Source organism: Lemur catta, chromosome 1 (genome assembly GCF_020740605.2).
Source record: "Lemur catta isolate mLemCat1 chromosome 1, mLemCat1.pri, whole genome shotgun sequence".
NCBI lineage: Eukaryota > Metazoa > Chordata > Mammalia > Primates > Lemuridae > Lemur > Lemur catta.
This window is the reverse complement of record NC_059128.1, coordinates 82,806,442-82,821,773: the sequence shown is the minus strand read 5'-3', so window position 1 is coordinate 82,821,773 and position 15,332 is coordinate 82,806,442. Positions and strand designations below refer to the sequence as shown.

At 40.3% G+C, this 15,332-nt stretch overlaps 1 protein-coding gene across 6 annotated transcripts in view; it reads left to right on the top strand.

Annotated features, from left to right (window-relative positions):
• The window catches only part of ATP8B4 (ATPase phospholipid transporting 8B4 (putative)), a 216,460-nt gene that overhangs the window by 42,567 nt on the left and 158,561 nt on the right, over positions 1 to 15,332 (top strand). For 5 of the 6 annotated variants that reach the window (XM_045528919.1, XM_045528900.1, XM_045528909.1 and 2 more), the window contains exon 5: positions 13,229 to 13,342. The exons of the other annotated variant lie outside the window; for it this stretch is intronic. In XM_045528919.1, the coding sequence (XP_045384875.1) occupies positions 13,229 to 13,342 (114 nt within the window). The remainder of the gene's footprint in view (positions 1 to 13,228; positions 13,343 to 15,332) is intronic. 6 annotated transcript variants of the gene reach the window in all.

Below are 15,332 nucleotides of genomic sequence, written 5' to 3'. Positions count from 1 at the left end.
AGTAGCTGGGACTACAGGCATGCGCCACCATGCCCGGCTAATTTTTTCTATATATATTTTTAGCTGTCCATATAACTTCTATTTTTAGTATAGATGGGGTCTTGCTCTTGCTCAGGCTGGTCTCGAACTCCTGAGCTCAGACAATCCGCCCGCCTCGGCCTCCCAGGGTGCTAGGATTACAGGCGTGAGCCACCGCGCCCGGCCACATTCTATTTATATAATGTAAAAAACGGTCTGATTTGGTTTGAAAACCTGTCAATTGTGCTTTGAATCCCTGTCTGGATTTAAGGAACCATCTGGCTACTCAAAAAGCCAAGTGCCAGTAACCTTTAAGCCAATCTAAACCTAACCTGGCTTAAGAAAATGATGAGCTCATTCAAAAGTACTTCTGGGATATTCTGGAATTGAATGTTTTAAGTATGGAAGGCAGTTAAATCTTTTTTGTTTGTTTAATTCAAATGTGAATTAGACATATGATTATTAAAAACAAATATCTAAGATATTTTGACATTAGGGATAGTTCTGAATTTATGTTTTATCAACAAAGAGTTATAAATAAACTCTTGTTCAGGGTCTATATGCTTTTGCCTCTGCAAATGATGCCTGTGCATTTTGGCCATGTACATGTTTTTTTAAACAAGAATCCCTTCTGTCCCCTCTTCCTTCTCCTCAGCCTGCCACACTCTCCCTTGCTTCCATATACCTATGGAATTTCCTCTATGGTCCTTTTGTGTGAACGAAAATAAAATCTTAAGCCCCCTAGCCGACTGAATGGATTCCCTCTTGGCCAACGGGACAGTCCCCCCTATGCCCCCAAAAAACCTTAAAGCTGAGTTGCCAGCCATGAGGAGAAGGGAGGTCAGACACTCCTAGTTATGCCCTGTCCCTTTTGGCATTATTCTTTGTAATAATAAGATAAGATAATTAACAAGACTAAGGCCACATAAGACAAAGGTTAAACAACACCTGCAGGTCATCAATTTACTTAACAGATCACACTTGAGTCTCAGTATATGTCCAGTGGCTTATTTCTGATGAACAGACGTCCTTATCTTAAACCATTCTAAGCAGCAGACAAAGCTTCATTTCTTAACCAATTACAAATCAAAGTATCTTTAAACTCACCTATAACCTGTAATCCCCTGCTTCAAGATGTCCTGCCTTTTGGGGCCAAACCAATGTATGCCTTTCATGTATTGATTTATGGTTTTATATGTAATTCCTGTCTTCCTAAAATGTATAAAACCAAACTGTGATCTGACCACAGTGAGATCACTGGCTGAAGGCTTCTTGGGTGTGGCTTTCTGGGCGATAGTCATAGATATTTGGCTCAGAATAAACCTCTTTAAATTATTTTACAGTGTTGGGTTCTTTTCCACTGACATTTGTTTTCCAACTTAATGCTTGATCTGATCTTTTTATTTGCCAGAGCTTAAATTGAAAATGCATGAAAAAAGTGTCTGATTTTTCAATGTTTTTTCTTTTTATCCAATACATTTTTCTTAGAAGATTGAAAAATCTATTCAGCTGGGTCAAAAGGGCACATTGTGTTTATATTCTAAGTCCTAGAGTGAGGCATTTCAGTGGCCCACCTATGGCATTGATTCAACTCCACGGTCTAATGGGGGAAATCAAGTACCTCTCAAGGTGCATAATCTAGAGTACATGGATGGAGCTCTTATGGATTTGTACTAATTTAACTTAATGATTTACATAGGATTCTGAAAAAAATTGCATGCAGCCTTTCCTATAGCACAGCAGTTTGTGACTATCAAAACTCTTAGAGGTTATTTAATACTCTGCTTCTTGAAGTGTGGTTCACAGGCCTCAGACCGGCATTATTGGCTTCACCTGGAGCTTGTTAGAGTTGTAGACTCTGAGGCCCCACCACAAAACTGCAGGTGTATTACTGCATTTTGACAGAACCCCCAAATGATTCATATGTATGTATGAGTTTCTGAAGCACTGGACTGATTGCCGTCTTTTTTTTTTTGAGACAGAGTGTCACTCTGTTGCCCGGGTTTGAGTGCCGTGGCGTCACCTTAGCTCACAGCAACCTCAGACTCCTGGGCTCAAGCCTCTCAAGTAGCTGGGACTACAGGCATGTGCCACCATGCTCAGATAATTTTTTCCATATATTTTTAGTTGTCCAGCTAATTTCTTTCTATTTTTTTTTTTTTTTAGTAGAGACAGGGTCTCGCTCTTGCTCAGGCTGGTCTCGAATACCTGAGCTCAAATGATACACCTGCCTCGGCCTCCCAGAGTGCTAGGATTATAGGCTTGAGCCACCGTGCCCGGCCCGACCATCTTTATTTTAGTTAGTAGTGCCCTAAAGATTTTGGCAAAAGCAAAGTGGTAGGAAGGGAAAACAGCATTTAATTACCAAGCACAGTGCTATAGACTTTACATGCAGTATCTTACAACTCTGCATGGTACATGTCATTATGCAAATTTACATGGCGAAACTAAGAATTGGAAGGATTAAGAGACTTTTCCAAGGTTACTTATTTGGTAAAATGTGGAGTCATCTTTGAGATTCAGGACTCCAAGCCTTCATGGTTTCCTAATATCAATTATCTCCTGGGACAATTGGTACTCACTCAAGTATTATTTAATTGGATTGCTGTTACACTGGGTTGAACATGACAGATTTTTTTTTGGGTGGGGGGGAATGTCTTCAAGAAGGTCTTGAAGCTCTCCTGAAACAAGGTTTGCAAGGAGGGTCTTCTTAATCTATACAGCTTAAATTTAAGGCTTGAGGATCTTTCTTGCTACATCTGTAACTTTCTTCATTTTGGCATGTCTGCCTTCCCTCCTTCCCTCCTTCCCAGTGGGGGCTCTTCTTCAGTGCTGGAATCAGAAAATTTACTAGAATGGCAAAGGATGCTGTGGGCCATGGCTTTGGCTTGGCCCATGCAGGTGCCTTCAGCCTTCCTGGTTTTCACTGTCCTTACTGAGGGCACATGCGAATCATTTTATAGTCTTAGAAGCCAGCATTGTGAAAATACCTAAAACGGGCTTGACATTTCTGTAGTTATAAATGTAAACATTAACAATTTGGTGAAGACCAGTTTCTAAAAAAGTCCTCCTCCACCTCTTCAAGTCCCTTGTCTCATTTATAGCACCACGTGGTTACCCTCAGTGGCAGGGACACAGAACACAGGCTTCTAATCCGATGAAACGCCTCCTGATTCTGTTCCTCCGCACCCACCGACTTCTCTGGCTTCTTTCTCGTAAAAACTAACATACTTGCATAAGGGTCTGGGTGAACTTTGTTTTCTAACCCTTCCTGGAGATGAAGTGAATTAGGAGGAAGAACGTGGAAGAGAAATAGGAAGGAAGTGGGGTGAGATGGCTGAGAAGGTTCAGGAACTGCCCCTAATTCATTTATTCATTCATTCATTCAGGAAACAGGAGAAAAGACCTGGTCTGCTTTGTTTCCAAGCAGCTTTGTACATTCACTGTTATTCCTAGCTGGCCTCCCTAGTGATGCTCTGCTGGATCATTAACTATTTTTTTTTTTACTTATTTATTATTATTATTTTTTTTTTGAGACAGAGTCTCACTCTGTTGCCCAGGCTAGAGTACGGTGGCATCAGACTAGCTCACAGCAACCTCAAACTCCTGGTCTCAAGCAATCCCTCTGCCTCAGCCTCCCAAGTAGCTGGGACTACAGGCATGCACCACCATGCCTGGCTAATTTTTTTTCTATACATATTTTTAGTTGTCCAGCTAATTTCTTTCTATTTTTTTTTTTTAGTAGAGATGGGGGTCTTGCTCTTGCTCAGGCTGGTCTCAAACTCCTGAGCTCAAACGATCCACCCACCTCGGCCTCCCAGAATGCTAGGATTACAGGCGTGAGCCACCGCGCCCAGCCTGGATCATTAACTACTAAATAAATAAGTCCCCGTTGTTACTTGCCCTGGAGTCTGGTAGTTAGAATTGCTCCTGTGAGAAGCAGCTCAGTTGCAAATCAGTTCAGCGACTTAGAGCATCTGTCCTGGTGAGTTTTGATGGGAGACTCACTGTGTGTTTTTTCTGCTTGTGGTGTGGCATCTCTTGTTCTGCTCAGCACTCACTCAGGCTTCTTATTGAATCTCTTTGTCAGCTTCTAAAAAAGACAACTGCCTGTTTTTGTACATTTTAGTAGGGAACTCTATTGTCAGTCTCCAAAGCAAATTTAGGGTAGTCTTTATTTAACTCAGACCATCTCAAGCATGACCTCCAAATTTGGCAAAAAATTTACCAAACCCTTTGTACATTATATGATTACAAAAAAATATAGATCGATATTTTAGTTTATTTATGAATTATTATTATTGTTATTGTGTTTTAATGATAGACAATGCTTTTAGAATCTTCTTCTCCCCAACCCCAGCCTCACCCTATGTAGAGACTTTTCCTTCCCTGTTTCCCAATTAGTCCTCTATTCTCTCTCTCTCAACACCTCTACTCCCAAATAAAAGCCACTCAACAAAGAGAAAACACAAAGCCAGGTGTTGTGGGTTTATCTGAACTTTAGATTTATCACCCAACCTTCCTTTGAAGGGGCTGGAGACCAGGAAAGGCGAGGACTGTTGCAGGAGAACGTCTCCCTGAGCGGGTTGGGGGGGTCCCAGTTGCTCCAGCATTCTGCAGGTGTGGGGCCTCAGAGTTGTGTGCTCTTCCCATCTGATTCCCAGGGGTTCAAGAGAAAATTGCATAGCTGCCCCGAGGGGGTGTTATTTATGCAGAACTCTACTGTAAAAGGTAGAGTCCTAGGAAGGATTAGACTATTTGTAATGTGTTATTATAACCCCTTGGCCCTTTGGGAAATTCTTTATGGGTGCCTTTCCTCGTTAACTGGACTTTGTTATCGTCGTAAACACTGAGGTTCTGCCTGAAATTTGGCCTAGTTCCCAGACTGCACAGCAGCGTGAACATGGTCTAATTTTTAGTCCTAATAAACAAAGCAGCTCATCTGCTCTAAGTTGTCCAAAGACGCCCTTGTAGTTGAGGAAATGTACTCGAGCAAGCCGGCCCCCACATCAACTCAAAGAAATGCCCACTCTGCTCATACAAGGTTTCTAAAGCCCAGACTGAGATGGGCCAGTGGGCCAAAGCGGAGGGCAAACCAGCTCTGGCAAAGCAGAAATCGGAGGCAAACAAATCATTAGGGACACCCATGAAAGTCCCACTTTGCTTTCTTTTCTTTTCTCCTTTGTATGCCTTCCTCTCATCTCTCTGGAGAAGGAATATACTAGGTCTCTCCTCCTCTTGCTATATAATTTTAAGGGTATTTTTGGTCCTTTTTCAAGTTAACATTTTGTTTGGAGCTATCTGAAATGTATGTGTCTAAACACCCTGGAGAAAAAAAAAATTAGCGTGATTAAATTAATCTCAGAGGGAAATTTAATTTGCTCCCCTGGTAATTGTCCAAAATTAGTTCTTTGTAGATAAATTACCATTCATAGGCCATTTACTAGCTCTAGAACAGTCTTTCAAACACTGGAACACTAAATTAAAGCCCGAGGGTGGAAAAGAGAACAAAGTTTGTGACACTGTCAGGCTGATTTGGTTTGAGGGGAGACAGAAGCCCAAAAGCTTTCCTGGCCCGTGTCGTGTCTGTTTCTGAGGTCTAGGTGGGAAATGAGCTCCTGAGACAAGCCCAGCAGTGCTCCCCCTAGATCGAAAGGGCTGGAAGTTACTGCTCTCGCTGATTGAATTAATGCAAATCCTCCCTGTGCTTCAGTTTAGACAGGTTCTGTTCCTCACCAGGGCGAAGGATGTCCCATGAGGGTCAGTGAGCCCGTTAATCAAGAGGCAGCCTAGAGACTCCTAGTTTCTGACTCATTTCCCAGGAAACAAAGACCATCTGGGAGAACACAGGATTCTGTGAGACATTGCTTTTATAGGCAACCCTCACAACTGCTGTAAACCTCAGTTTCCTCGTCTGTGAAATGGGGATGAAATCGTAACAGCTCATTGGATTTTTTGAGGACTGCCTGAGATGATGTATGTAAGTGCTCAGTGTGGTCCTTGGCATACGTAAGGAGACGATACCTGTTAGCTGGTGTCATTGTATGACACAGAGAAGCCATGATATAGAAAGTCAGTCTCCATTCTGTGCCCAAGGTTTGGTGACACATAGGTTATATGCCTTTCCTTTGACCATAACAATGTTCAGTCTGCAGTCTTCAAAGTTTTTGAGCGTGTTCTCTGCTTATAAAAAAAAAAAGTAGGCCGGGTGCAGTGGCTCACGCCTGTAATCATAGCACTCTGGGAGGCCAAAGCGGGAGGGCTGCTCGAGGTCAGGAGTTCGAGACCAGCCTGAGCAAGAGTGAGACCTGTTTCTACTAAAAATAGAAAGAAATTATCTGTACAACTAAAAATATATATAGAAAAAAAATTAGCCGGGCATGGTGGCACATGCCTGTAGTCCCAGCTACTCAGGAGGCTGAGACAGAAGGATCACTTAAGCCCAGGAGTCTGAGGTTGCTGTGAGCTAGGCTGATGCCACGGCACTCTAGCCTGGGCAACAGAGCGAGACTCTGTCTCAAAAAAAAAAAAAAAATGTAAATCAATGTATGTATATATACATACATACATATACATATATACAGATTGTCTTTTTTACTTATTTTTTTCCCATCAGATTGTCTTTATTATAGATATATGTATATACATATGTTCTGTCTTTACTATAGTTAATATATATTATATAATATATTAATATTTATGTATATATAATGTATGTATTATACTATATAATCTATGCATACATTTATTGTATATGTATTATATTATCTTTACCATAGAGAGATAGATACACATATGTACATATGTTGTCTATAGTAACCTTAACTTTAAAAATTTTATAATAGTTAAAATATACATAGAAGTTCTCATTTTTTTTTCTGATAGCCCAGAGGATTCTTTTGGGCACTCCTGGGGAGTAGGCACCCCTGGGGGACATGTACCTCCACCGATTTCATCGGGGGCGGGAGATGATCTTGATGGTGCGTTAAGCTGGAAAGTCCAGCAAGAAGGCTTCCGAAGGGAGACTTGGCAGGCAAGTTGCTCCTGCTCTACTCTGTTGTTCACTGTTTTCTTCATAGCATCGATCACTTTCTTAAATTGTGTCATTGTCTGACAGCTTATTTTTTACTTCTTCCTGCTTCCCTCCCCATAACTAAAAGGCAGACTTGCCCTATGAGAGTGGGGACTTGGTTCATGTGCATCTGTAGCCCTGGATCAATAACACAGTACCTGACACACAGGAGGCCTGTGACAAAGATCAGTTGAGTGAATGGATGAATTTGGGAGAGATGTGCCCTCTGCTCTTTCCCTCCCAATAAATGTTTTTTGCTTATGGCTAGGAACCCAAGCTCAGGAGAAAGCTAAGATGGTGCTGGTGCTGGTGGTGATGAGGAGGAGGATTGTGGTCAACATTTGTTGCCAGCTTTCTGTAAAGCCCCTTCTGTGGTTGACCTTTTCTCAGCAGCGTTCATGGTCCATTCCTCCCACCCCGACTGCCGTGGACTCTGCAGTAGGCAACATTCGACTAGTACCGAGGAGCTGCGGTTCTGCCCGGTACCAGTGAGGCAGCAGATGTCCAATCTCCAGGCCCATTTCCCCCACACATGCATTTTTTGGGATCTTTGCATAAACATGGGTGTTTCACATATTTCCTGAGTGGTGCAAATGCCTTTTGGCCACTTCCTCTTTTATGCAAATGGTTTGTGGACACAGTCTCTCTCATTTTTCTTTTTGGTTTTTATTTTGTAATTTAGAGATAATCTTTCCCTGAATAATTAAGATTATTTCTCTCTCTGGAATCTAGATTCATAACAATACTATATTTTCCCCCTTTTGTGGCAAGAAAAGCTAGGTATTCCCCCTCAAGCTCCTGAAAGTTACTTTTCATAGTTGTCATGACATTACAATGTTTCATCAAATGTGAGAAGATCTTGTGATAGTGCTGAAATTACTTATTGCAAAAGCTCGTGGGGTTTGGCCTGTGGAATTCATAGATGTAGGCGGTGTCCTTGGACAACCACTGAGCTCACTCAGGTTAAGGCAAACGTAGAAAAACAAGTAAGTTATAAAAACGTTAACTAATCTTGTGTATATTACTAATGTTCTTACCTGGTGTTTGGTTGGGAGTAAAAGAAAAAACAACTCTAACTGAATTAGACAATAAAATAAATGAATAAATCATATAACAGAAAAGTTCAGAAATAGGGCTTGCTTCAGGAGAGGCTTGGTCTAGTTTCTCTCTCTGCATTTCTCGGCCCTGCATCTTCAGCGTAGACTTTATTCTAAGCAGCCTCCCCCCTCATGGCCCCAAGATGAATTCAGAGTTTGGTTATGTGCCAATCTCTGAACTCAAAATTGTGATTAGGAGGATGGGCCATGCAGTTGGCTTAAATTAATCTGGGCCTGACCCTGGAGTTATGGATGGGAGTTGAATTCATCCAGATCTCAGGACTAAGAAATTTGGAGCATTGTCAGCTCAGGCAGAGAGGAAAATAGTCAAATGTTTATTACACCTGGCATTAACAGGACTGGATTTAGAGCCCCGAGGTTGGTTTTGATATTTTTTGTAGCTGACGTGTCTCACACACTCAGAATATTGGTTAGTTTCCATTTCTGGTTGTGGTAGCCATTAGTCATGTCCATTAGCATGTCTAGCTTTCTATCTTTTGAACACATGCTGACTCTTTTGGCCAATGGGTTGTGAGCATTTGGATTGAAGCATTAACATATGGGTGTGAGACTCTCCGGAGCTTTTTCTTTCCCTCTGGTACTGCACCTGGAAGCATTTGAGAGGGTGGCTGGTCCATCATGAATAACTGTGATGAGCAGATTCATGTTGGATGAGTAGCATGAGCAAGAAATAAACCCTTACTGTGTTAAGCCATGAAGATTTTGGAGTTGTTACTGTGGCATAGCGAGTTTATCCTACCTAGTACATTGTATTTATTAATCCACTTGGATTATTTGGGTGTTGCTCACAAAAATCCTGTATTTGTATAATTCTTTCAACTTAGCAAAAATGCTTTTATACCTATGTTCTTATCTCAATGATAGCCTTATAACTATATGAAATATATTATTAGCTCCATTTTGCCAGTGGAAGAATTGAGACAAACTCCTCAAATGCTCTGTTTGCTAATTCAGCAATGTTTGTTATTTTCCATTTGTTTTGTTTTCTTTAGCAATAGGCTTACATTGTGCATATGAGAATCTCATTATAAAAAAGAATACTTGCCATTTTATTAATATTTTATTTGATAGCCCATCTCTGAAGAATTCATCAATTTTACTTTATTCTTTCCCCACTAGCAAGTAGTCAAATACTGTTAAGGTAAAGGACCTTGGCTACTGCTGCTCATGTTGGAAGCTACAGTAAGGGAGTGGTTATCTCTACTGCTTGTCTGCATTGAGCTTTGTCAGGAGCCAAGAGAATCTTTCTTGAGGGCAACTGAAAGGGAATAAAAGGCAGTAGATAACCAGGGCTCTGGCCAAGGGGCTTTACTGGCAAGGAAGAGGTAGATATACTGAGTTTCCTTTGGTAAGAAAGGGGCAGCAGGCTTAGAATGAAGAGTGGAGGAGAAAGCAAGGGTTGATTACCCTGAAAGCAGTCAAGACATCTGCTTTGCAGTGAATTGGGGCAGCACAGTGGTGAAGATAGGCTCTGGAGCAGAGTGCTTGGATGCAAATCCCGTTCTTTCACTACTTACAAGCTGGGGAACCTGTGTATGTTACATAATCTCTTTGAACCTTGGATTTCCCTTCTACAGAATGAGAAAATAGCACCTATTTCATAACAATGTTGTGAAGATAAAATGAGCTATAAAATGTAAGTCCCTTAGAACAGTACGCATAGTAAGAGCTTGGTAAATGTCTATTATTGTTAATCTTCTTTGTCATTCCTTCTGCCACCACCATGGTCCAAACTGCCCATCGTCTCTCACCTGGACTAATTCACAGGTTTCCTCATTGCTCTTTTCACATCTATTCTATGTCTTCTCCAATTTTTTCTCTACCTACCTGGGGTAATCTTTTAAAATAAAAATCTCATCTAGTTACTTTTTTTTGCTTAAAATCTTTTAATAATTCCCCGATCACTTAAAAGACTAAGATCCTTAGTATGTATTCCAAGGAACTTTCCCCTCTTGCCCATTCATACTGACTCTGTAGTCTAGCCTCACAGTCCCTCTTCTAGATTGCCAAGTGTTCCATCTCCTGCTTACCTCAGGGTATTTGTATTAGAATATTTAGAGGAGCAGTGCTTTGTCTTCATCCCGTTGTTGCCTTCTAGGTGGAAGACTCTCTACTGGCATGACATTTCTCTTCACCCCTTTACTCACTCTGCCCCATGGGCAATGGAGCCATTTATTGATGGGTCAGCCTTGGAGGAATAATGGGCCTCAGTTCAGCTTTGCCCTTCTCCTTCTTGGAAGTGAGTTTCCCACAGGGAAAAGGTGGTTTCTCATGCTCCTCTAGGGGCAGGCTCTCTCCCACTACATGCGCAGTCTGCCCTGGGCTGGCATTGCCTATGCCTATGTGCTTAAGCCTACCTCATCATGGGGTCAATTAACCAGCCCACCTGGCTAACAAACTAACGCCATGGCTTCCAGCCTGGCTTCTGTCAATACCAGAAATGCTAAATGGATTCTCCAGGTGATACTTCTTCCTCTCCCACCTCCCCAGTTGTCATTGTCCTCACTCTCCTCCACCTTCTCCTCTTCCTCTCCTTCTGGGTGGGGATGCTTTTAGTGGTCTATGGTGGAAACATAGATCTGACAGGTTAGTGATGAAGATCTTCTGTGCTGTATTATGGAATGAGTTTAATAAAATTTGACTCTATGCCACAGCCTGGTTCAATGAAATGACTAAACATTAACGTGCCTGATTTAAGTTCTTACCAATACTCACATTCTTGGACAGGGCGGTGGAAATGGAAACATGTTTTCCTTTTGATTGAAAAACAAAGGAAAATAGATGGCTCCAGAGATTTTCCAGGAGGGGGAGCCCTTGTTCCTTGTTCCCAGTCAAAGCTGCTAGGATTTGCATCATCTGTGACTAAGTTACAACAGAGCCAGTAGAACAAACACAATCGTTGCTATATGTCAAGCTAAGCAAACAGAAAATTGTCATAGTTTCTGTTTGGCATTATCACTTTATCCCACAAAATTGGCTCTTTACCTATATGGAATTCAGTTTTGTAGGGGAATTTCTTTATAATTCCTGCCATGGTTTTGACTGTTACAGATGTTGTATCCATCATTTTAGCAAGATGCCAATTTAACCTCTATTTTAGTTTTAACTTAGAAGGAAAATAAAACACAGAATTAGGAATATGAGATCCTTTTCGTTAGCTGTTTTTTATCCCTAGTTTTCTTCTTCCCTATTATTTTCTCCAAGTCCCTTATTTAGAAAAACATGTGATTGACAGTACCCACAGCCTGCCTTCCCAGCCTGACTCTTGAGTAGTTAATACACTGTAAAACAGTTATCATCAGCTTACAGAACAGTTTTCAGCACATTCCTGTGCATCAGACCAACTAAGCTGGAAACTCTTCTCTTGACACCTCTTCTTACTTTCCCACAACTTGCAACACACAGCTGGACACGTTGATTCCTGGTAAATGTTAAAAATGGTCGTTTAGCAGATAACTGTATTTTCTTTAAATGGGTAGCAGTGATTACTAGAAGCCAGTGTAGGATCACATAAAACAAGTCACACCAAACTAATCTCATTTAAAAATATTATTCTGGGCATGTTGATTCTGAATTTCAGCAAGACCTGTAACCCCAAATTTCTCATGTTATCTTTGTGGATAATATAGAGTTAAGCTTCAGGGGAATATAGTTAGATAGATTTATAAATGTTTAAATAAAACATATTTAGTATGTTTTATGTAATACCTGAAAAGAGTGTTAACATTATAGAGAGATCTTGAGTACACTGCTATAGCTCTATTGTTTTAATTAAAAATTATTTTTGTCTTTAGCCCTGTTCTTTTTAATATATTTGTTTACAGCTTTGAAAGAATTATGTAAATGGCATGTGTCTAAAATTTTCTGATGACACAAAGCTGGGAGGAGTATTTAATACTTTAGATAGTATATTCAATATTAAAAAATGTTCTTTTTTCATTAGGCTGGTATAATAGAAATATATGAAAGATCTTGTACATCAATACTAAAAAAATAAAGTGTAAATATTTAGGAAGGGAAACCTGACTTAATAGTGATTTGTGTAAAAATGATCTAAGGATTTTAGTTGATCAAAACCCAATATGAATACATAGTGAGATATAATTCCCAAAATGCTAATGAAATCTTCATGCATGTCAATACAGTAGTTCAGAACACAAAACATTCAAGTCTGTACTGTACATGGACTGGTTGAGACAGATCTGCAATTTGTGTTTGGTTCTGGGCACCGTGTTTTAAGAGAGATGCAGAGAAGTTGGGATGGATTCAGGAGAGGCTGGCCAGGAAGAAATGTCTACAAAATGAGTCACGAAGAATGGCTGAGGGGTTTGGGAATGTCTGTATCAGAGTAGAGAAGACTTAGGGGAATCCTATGAGTGGTCCTCAAATATTTGAAGGTTATCAACATGGGAAGGCCTCAGACTTGGTCTCTGTGAGCCCAGGCATGGAACTTGGCATATGGCAAGAAGTTACAGGGAGGCAAATTTGGGTTTGTCATAATAAAGACCTTTCCAGCAATTCCCATTCTGAAATGGGGACAGGCAGCCTTCTCAGGCAGTTTCCCATCATAGGAAACCTTCAAAGACAGGGCTAGGAGCTCCTTGTCAGAGATATCTAAAGGTGTCATGCTTTGGGAAGGTGGACCAGGTGATCTCTGAACTTCTAGCCTTGCAGGTTCCAGCAAGAATCCAGTGCCTGCATACAGTAGGTACTCAAGCAATGTCTGCCTAATGAACAGATGCATTAGTGTCAAAAATTTCAGGGGTGGACTTCTGCACTTGATTTTTTTTTAGTCATGGGTGATTTTATGGCACTGACCAATAATTTTACCTGGTATCAGGACCATGTCATCTTGGGAAAAATGAAGACCTTTGGCCCACAGAGAGCTTAAATTTCCTAGATAACCAGCTTATCTCTTTTGCTCTGGCACAACTCATGCTCAGCCTTGTACGTTTAAGAGCTATTTCTGATAATGAGCAATGCCTTGCCCCACACTAAAGTGATGCTATTTCTTTTTCAGGATAATCGTATCCACACATCCAAGTACAACATTCTCACCTTCTTGCCAATTAATTTATTTGAACAGTTCCAAAGAGTGGCAAATGCCTATTTCTTTTTCCTTCTGATTTTACAGGTAACGTTTAGGTTGTATTTCTTCTTTATGTGTGTGTTAAAAGTATTCATATAATTTGAAAAAGTAAGTTAATTTACTTAGCTAAATGTTCATGATTAGGTAAAACCATCCTTATCAGATTTTTAATGTTATTATTGCTGTTTCTCTTCACAAATGTGGGAGGACTAGGAATGGGTAAAACCTAGTACATTCATCATTTTTAACACTGAGGTCATTTTAGAATGCAGCCTTGCACTTTATTTGAACCAAACCAGAGCCTAATAATTACTGTTCAGAGCCCACTCCTTTCTTTATCTCTCTCTCACGTCAACAGTGTGGGAACGGCCAGAGTCGAGGCCGAGTCTTAGCTGACTAAGACTGAGTAGGTTGTGGAACTTAATTTGGCAATTTCCATTTTCGTCTAAGAGCAATGGCACATTTTATGTATATATAAAACACATGATGTATGCTTTGTGTTATTTCACTGTAGGGTGACTATTTTTACAGTTTTGAGTGGCAAAGTGGTAGTTAATAACCTTTCTTTTTTCCTTCATCTGACTAAAATTTGGGCTTAAATGAAATTTCAGCTTTTATGGATGTTTTGGGAAGGAAAAAGGCATAAATCAAGGAAGACACATACATACTATACGGTCACATAAACAGTTCATGTTAGCCAGTTAGTATGTATTTTAGAGCAATTTAACCAGGCAAACTGGTAGGTTCAGAATGTGCTCGACTCTGTTAAATATAGGAGGTAACATGATGGATTAGTTATGTGCAGTCTCGATTAATAGCTTTGAGTGCTACTTTTCATTTAGTTGAATATTTATTTGTATTAAAAATCTTTTGATTGTAAGTGGCAGAAATGTAATTAGTTTAGACAAAAGGTGAATATATTCAGGGGTATATATTGTTTCAAGTATGCCCAGGTTCATGAGCAATAACAATTTCATCAGGATGTGGCTTCACTTTCTCTGTTTTCTTCCTAAGTGTGGCCTTACTCTTAGGTAGGCTCTCTCTATGTGGCGGTCCTGACAGCTTTAGCCGTTTCTCTTGCTAGCTCCAACTCAACTCCAATGAGAGACACAGAGAGAGAGACAGAGGAGAGAGAGAGAATGAATATGAATGAATTACTTTTTCTGTTGTTCCAGCAAAAGTCTTAGAATTAGCTCTGATTTGAGCTGTATCTTCATTCTTAAACCAATCACTGCGGCTCAAGAATTTGATGCAATAATTGGCTTGACCAAGATCGTATGCCAAAACCTGGAGCCAAGATGGAATTACATGGACTGAAAGTAGAGGGGTAGGTTAGTTTCCCAAGATGTAGGGGTATAGTTGAGGAGAACTGCTGAGCAGGGAAAACAAAAACAAAAATGAAACAATGAATGAATACTTTACTGTTTATTGAAGAAACCTTAGAATCCAAGATTTTTTTCTTTTTTATTCCCCCACAAAATTGCTTTTGGTTTCTGCAAGTAACCTTCACACCATTCCAGATTTTTGAGTTCATTTCTGATTTATGGCCAAAGGCTCTTGTTCATATAATTTTATAACCAGAAGGGACTTATGGGAGGGTTTAGTCCAACCCCCTTTCTTTCACTGATGAAAAATTAGATTCAGAGAGGTTAGGTGATGTGGAAAGCTTTCAACAAGAGTTAATGGTAAACTAGGACTAGAATCCAACTTTTCTGCCACCCAGCCCAATGTTTTTGCGGCTACATTAGAGGCTTTGAGTTTTTTTTTTAATCTGTGGAAGCTATTATATAAAATCAGTTTAGCTTAGAGTCGTTTTGATGGGACCTGATCTTTATCCATGGATCATCTGCACCCCACCCTTCCTGCCTGATGGCCCTGAAGCAGCTGCTCAGAAATAGAAAGCGGAGATTCAGCTGAATTTTTGGATGAAGTTCTTTTGGTCAATATCAAATAAAAATCTTTTGCTATTTGTTTGTTTTGCTCCAAACTGAACTCCATTTGAAAACTACCTGCCTGAGACAGTTATGTCAATTGT